The sequence below is a fragment of the Euwallacea fornicatus genome, chromosome 31 (genome assembly GCF_040115645.1).
Source record: "Euwallacea fornicatus isolate EFF26 chromosome 31, ASM4011564v1, whole genome shotgun sequence".
In the NCBI taxonomy this organism is placed as follows: domain Eukaryota; kingdom Metazoa; phylum Arthropoda; class Insecta; order Coleoptera; family Curculionidae; genus Euwallacea; species Euwallacea fornicatus.
In genome coordinates, this window is record NC_089571.1 from 959,786 (window position 1) to 966,847 (window position 7,062).

At 38.3% G+C, this 7,062-nt stretch overlaps 1 protein-coding gene across 1 annotated transcript; it reads left to right on the forward strand.

Annotated features, from left to right (window-relative positions):
• Nucleotides 1-6,464: 6,464 nt before the first annotated feature.
• On the forward strand, nt 6,465-6,794 carry LOC136348054 (uncharacterized). Its single transcript, XM_066298586.1, has one exon. It carries the CDS (start codon nt 6,465-6,467, stop codon nt 6,792-6,794), a length of 330 nt encoding a protein of 109 aa, XP_066154683.1.
• Nucleotides 6,795-7,062: the final 268 nt, after the last annotated feature.

Below are 7,062 nucleotides of genomic sequence, written 5' to 3' on the forward strand. Positions count from 1 at the left end.
TATTAAGAAAAGTACTAACAAACTGGAAATATTTTTAACTTTGCTTGTCCCTACACGTAAAGAATTCATAGCAAATATAAAAAAATAGTTAACAAGTTGTTTGTGAATCAGAAAAACTATTTAATTATTTATATTACCAAAGTGTGCCAATACTTTTGTCCCTCACTGTACGTCATAGGGATTTCGGAATCTGCGGAGGACAAAGAGGAGTATAACGTTTCAGATAGTTTTATAAGACGCTCATACCGGGTTTACCCTTGATTAGTCGCGTCTAATATGTTACATACTGTGGGCTGCATTAACATTCCCACACCGTGGTAGCTAAGCATTGGTTGCTTTTAAATTGGGCCGTTTGTGAAATTAACAACTCCCTTGTTTCATTATAAGTTAAATCACACACTCCAAATACTCAGAAGATAGTTTTTATTTCCCTAATTTATTCACATTTTTTACTAATCAACATTAAGTGAGATATTGCTTGAATTTAACAGAGCAAAAGTATTCGGACACGTCACCCGTTATGCAATTCGACCGTCCTATTCTGTTCAATTTTTGCCGGGTTGCAACATTTGTAAACATACAGTGCGACCCATTTGCTTTGGGGTCACTCTGTAAAAAGTTCATTGATTTAGCCCGGATTTTTTTTTTAATTATAAAGCTTGATAAACTGAACATTTTCAGCAAAAGCCCGTAAAAAAGTAAATTTTTTACAGACTGATCCCGAAACAAATGAGTCACCCTGTATCTTCAAGCGCTACCGCGCAGAACTTCTTTAGCTGTGAAAGGGTCACGTAAGGGTAAAAATAAGACGTTCCGTATACGCCAACGAGGCATTTGAAATAACGAGAAAAGAAAATCATATAGAGGAATTGGTAGATATTACAATTGAGCAAGAGTACTGTAGCTGATATCATGAAAAGGTATAAACACGAAGATAGAGTACAATTTATCCCTCAAAAAGGTCGTCCAAAGCCATTGGACGATCGTGATAAACGCGATGGTATGAAGAAAGTAAAGATTGATGCTACTTTAAGCACTCCGACATTAGCACCAGAGTTGTTTCAAGAAACTGGAAAAAGAAGTTCGTGCATCTACAGTGCGTCGTATGATCAATGAAAATGGCAGAATTCCTTGGAAAAATCCATACATTAACGATGTCAATCTAAAGAAAAGATTGTTGTTTGCCAATCAATACATTTCTAAAGAAGATACCTGGTGGAATAACGAGATATTTGCCGAATAAAAGTAAATACAGTGTGTTTGGTTCAGGTGGACATAAACTTATATGGCATAAAGCCAATGAAGAGCTTCCTGTTAAAAACCTCAGACCAACTCTGACACACGGCGCAGAAAGGGTGGGAAGCATCGTTCTTCAGGTTGGGAAGTCCGTGGTATTTCTGGCTCGTTTTTTCGTATCGTACCAACTATGGTGAACTTCTAATCTTCTAGCAATGGAAGGCCAATGAACAAACTGTGTATGGTGATATTTCTTCCAGTTCCAGAAATAAGTTTAATTAGGCGTTTTACCAGACTCATTGTGTCACTAGGCAATTTGAACGGTCCATCAGGCTGTTTACCAAGTTGTATTTCAACATTTTGTAGATAATACTTAACCGAGTCTACAAGAGCAAAATGCTTCATCCCATATTTGATCGATTCGCTGGGAATGTAAATGCAGGCACCTATTCATTAATACTGACATATTCAGATAAACTGCAACATTTCTGGTAACTGTCGTTCATCAAGTTGCAGAAATCTCTTATAACGACAAGTTTGTCCAATAATTTCCTCTCTTGTCTTGTTGCACGGCAATCAAGCCGCGAACATATTAAAATTAACAAAGATCTTCCAGTATTTGGAAGAAATTCAATTCCAGTGCCGTTTGTTGCCTAAAAATCTTTATAATTCAAATGGGATGATTGGAGAACTCCAGACATACAAAGTAGTCCAAAAAATGCCAATAATGCTTTATAAGTAAGAATTTTACAATTACGACTTCGTTGGAAGTCGAATTGATAATATTGATATTATGTATGGTTCCTATATTTTAGGACAACTTCTATGACGTCTTTAAAGAAAACGCAAAGAAATGCTTCTCTGATCGTGGTCACACTTCTGACAGGTCCTTTCGGTCCATTAGACTCAGGCACAATATTGGCATTTTTGGTCCTTATTCTGGAAGATGGTGCCCGTTTGTACCATTTTGTTTGCTTATATTTTCCTCTTTTCCGAGATAAAGCGAACCGTTGGATTCTACGTCAATATGCGTTGACACAGCTAGATACTGCGATGGGATCTCATCCGCATCACTCCACTGATCACTTTCACTTTGCTCAGAAAAGCTGTTGTGGTCATTTACTGTAATTTCAGTAGATTCATCTTCATCTTCAGAAGCGGCATAATAATGATCTCTTTTTCTTCTTCTTCTAATAGGTTTGCAAGTTCCTGCTTGGTGGTCAGTGAACGATGCATTGTGAAGCTAACCTGAAACTATCGCAAACGATGATTACCCGTTAAAATTATAGATATGTAATTATTACAGTATGACTTTTTTAATCCGAACATGCTTTAATCTAAAGCTCCAACAATCCGAACGCGAGATGTCGAAATTATAATCCGAACAGTCAAATGATTACTGCATGTAAATGCGGGAATCCCCTAAATTAGTTTTTAAATTACGATTCTGCGCCGTTTGCTTTTTAGTTTTATTTAAACTATTGATCGTCACGGGCTGACTTCACTTTTACTCTATAATTTTCAATGTGTTTTCTAAAAATAACACGTCACATTGTGTCTCTACAAGAAAAAAATGAGATTATGAAGAACTCAGACGCAGGCTGTATAATAACCTTTTTATCGCAGAAATACAAGGTGGGAAGTTCAACAATTTTTGATATAAAAAAAAAAAAGAAAAACAGCATTCTTTCTTATGCCACTTCGTCGTCCAGTTCTTCAGTGAATAGGGGAAAAACGTTGAAAGTAAGTGTTAATCCTGAAGTTGACAAAGCAGTTTACGCCTCGTTACTGCAGGCAAGATCTAAAGGTAAAAAGATTACAAATTATTAATGTAAATTTTTAATCCTATAATAAACTCTTAAAATAATTGTAGGTGTGCCATTATGGCAATATCAGGGGATATTTCGCTTGAAAAGGCACAATTCTGTTATGACCTCTTTTACAACGAAGGCGAATTCAAAGCCAGTATCAGATGGCCTGATAAATTTAAGAATAGACACGGAATAAGGGAACTCTCGATTACGGAAGAGAAATTATCACGTGATGAAGCTGTTGTTGCACCTTCTGAAAATTTGCTTCGAAAAAAAATTCATAATTTTATTTACGCTATAACTTGTAAACAAACGAAAATCGGATAACAACATTTGAGTTTTTTTACATTTATTTTTCATGTACAACACGCTCCTGAAGTTTGGCACGATCCTCCCGACTCACCTTGTATAAAAATAAACAATTAGATATTCACTGGGAATTTGAATTCCGCAAACGGTTATACGGGGTGTTGTACATCCCGAGCGTGCTCTCTAAGCACCGCTCACGACTGTATAAGGAAGGTCACGTGCTTTAACGTAGCTACTGAAAAAACTAAAGCGGTAAATTCAAATTTTAAAAAGTTACAGACGTTTCAACGTGGCCTGGGGTGCACCACACCGCACGCGACTAATTGTGGTTAAAAGGTTAAAAACTGTTTCAGCTTTTACCGTTTTCACGAGAAATGGAAAATGGAGAACATGGCATACTAATCATTTCTGAATAGTTTGTATGCCAAGTGGAAGTTGACGTTGCAATCAACTCCTTATGAGGAAACTCTCTTTGCGAATCTGTCCTTACTGTTGTTATGGGTGGTAAGTCGTTTTAATGTCATGCATGGTTTTTTAAATAAAAAATATATTTCACTCTAATTAACAGCTCCATTTTAGACTTTAACGCGATAATAATAATGAATTCAACATGTACAGGGTTATTTATTATAAATCGACACTCCCATTAATATTTTTAGTACAAAGTTTGTAGGTGGAAACGTACATTTCGTCAAGAGATTAATAGAAAATGCAATTGAGAGCTGATAAGTTTTCCATATTCATTTTATTCACGTTTCGACCTTGCTTTTTGCTTATGTTTCATAAAATGGGCATATGATCACTGCTTTGTCTGATTAACACAACACTGGAACGTTCCGTTGTCTAAGAGATGGTCCATCTCTATCTGATTCAGATATAATCTCCTCATTTCCAGCAATCACCAGAGATTTGGTCAATCCAAGCCTGTAGCCAGTAGCCTGAAACGCGCAGGCCTGGACGAAAGTTTGAAGTCCGGTTAATAATCTTTTAAAAAATACTAAAAAAAAAATGCTTAAACGTGTGAATTGACTTTGAATTATACGTATTTTTTTAACAATAATTTTTTTTCAGCCCCTAGCGGCAACCCTACCCAACTTTGTTTTTTTTTTAAGAAAACCTATGCTCTATGAGGGCTTGTTGAAAAGCTCGTGGAAAATTGAATCGTGTCATACGCTTTTTTCCTTTAATTCTGTGGTTATTAGGAAATAAAAAAAACTCTTTTTAAAAACAAAAATATGACGAATACCTTTTTAATCCTATCTAAAGATAGTAAACGTAGCAGATGGTGAAAGTGCCCTCCGCCCTCTACTTCGCATGCTTTCAGCCGATGGTACAACCCAATAAAACCTAATATTGCCAATGCTGCCTTTAATTCTCAATAAGTTTTTATTTTACGTCGATAAACCAAATAAACAAGTAAAGTATTATTTGGTATATGAAGTTGTGCTTTCAAAAACGAAAGAAATTTCTGTATATTTTTGGTCAAGTTTAACGCCTCGTTAACATCTCTTTCTTCGTTACGTTCTAAAGTTGCCGCGTTTTTGTGTAAAATTGAGCCGAAACGCCCAGTTTATTAGTTCGTGTACCCTCAAGGTGTTCTCTATGAACGTACTAAAGAAAAATGGTACTGCCGTAAAGGCAGCGCATCGAAGTCTTGGTAGTGGTGGGCTGCAGGGATGCAGTGCCACGTCAGGGGAAGAGCGCACGTTATTTAATGCAAAATGTCTGGAAAAACAATTTTCTCAGGGTATTGTTAGTAAAATATTGCACAAATCTGACGAATATGATGCATTGAAGTAGTTGTCCAGAAGTGGTCGGCCACGTGTTTTAGATGACTATTAAAAATTGGACATCGCCTTATCTCTGCAAGAAGATCTGCATGCATCAACGGTGTCATTGGCTCAAGACCACGTCGCGTTAGGTGTACCGTTTATTTAAATGGACTGCTTAGCAGCTACAATTATCGCTTCTGGGTCAGGAAAATCCACACTTGATATGTGAAGCTCATACGCAGCGCCCTTAGAAAGTAAATTTAAGGGCAGGTATCATTAACAACCAAAGTTTGAGGTCGTTTGTTTTTCAAGAAAACGTTGCAGCCGAATGCTACTTAAACCCTTTAAATTTCGAATTGGTGCCTGTACTAGCCATTATGTTTCCCAACGAAGTAGATCAAGATATACCTACTGAAACAGTTTGGTTTCAACGGCACACGACTCCCCCGCATTTTAGTGTTAATGTCAGAGGACATCTTGGTGAAATATTTGCGAGCTGCTGGATTTGACGACGTCGCACAATTGAACGGCCAGCCAGATCCCCAGACTTAACGCCATCGGATTGCTTTCTTTGGGGATATCTGGAAGGAGAGGTTTACCACAATAATTCGGTTAATATTGAAGACCTAAAAACCTAAATTGGAGTGGGGTCAAATAAGATACGGATATGGATTTTACCATGCCTGGGAAGAAGCAAATTAGAGAGCGAAGGGTGTTTTTGGCAACTGTTACTTTAAATAAACTGTAGATAGGACTAACAAGGTTTTTGTCTTTTTTTAGTGTTTTTTTATTTCCTAATAACCATATAATTTTAAGAAAAAAACGGGGTGGTAAAATTCAATTTTTAAGGGGGGGTTTCAACAAATTCATGCATGATATATTTCCAGATAAAAAAGTTGGGTGGAGCTGCAGCTAAGATGTTGAAGCAAAATATTTCGTTTTAGATTTATTTAGAAAATACGTACAACTGACAATCAATTCACGTATTTAAGCTTTTTTCAAAATTACTTGTTGAAATTAATAAATTTTATTCCGGATTTTGGCCCAGCCCTGTATATAGTCCATAACATCTTTTGAAGCAATATTTGCTGAGACATGTTTTCATTATTCCAGCATTGGTGTCCCTGCGTGTACCGAACGGTTGCGTGTGTGGCAGTGTTGGCACTGGCCAAGATCAGATTGCGTGTGGAAGAGAGGAGAATGGTCTGGAAGAAAGGTAAGGGTTTCAGAATAAGGTCAGAGAATGGGTGACGAATGAGTGGGAGAGTGAATGGACAGTGTATGATGGGTGGATGAAGGCCCTGGTCCCGACCATAAGACAGTGAGTCGAACGTGAATGGGGTACATGCTAACGCAGGTATTTACTGGACATGGAGTGTTTGGGAAATACCTGCAGAGAATAGGAATTGAGGAGAGCGACGGATGCTGGTTTTGCAAGATGACGGGAGGCGCAGGTACCCCGGAGCACACTCTCTGGGGATGTCCGGAGTGGGAGGCTGAACGTACCGAAGCTAGGAGATCGGGACTCAACCTGGACAGAGAGACGATTGGCAGCGGGCTTATGGAGAGCGAGAGGAAATGGAAGGTATTCAAACGCATGCTAAATAGGATTATGTGGAAGAAGACTGGGAGGGAGGGCACAAGGAGGAGGAGAGTGGAAGTGTAGAGTGCAGATATTGCGACTGGGCGCTCCGGAGGAATACCGATCTGGCGATACCGGAACCATAAGAAGAAAGAGGGTGGTTTTAGTGAGTAAGCGAGCGGAAGCTTGAATCCCACACTACCCAGCTCTATTAGGCCGGGTGTCTTTTGAAGATTTCCACCTCCTCGGGCACAAAAAAAACATTGGTGTCCCTATCTAAGAGCTCTGCACCCATGTTGGCATTGTAAGCAGCTGCCACAATACGCTGTTTGACAGTAATACGCTTCATGTC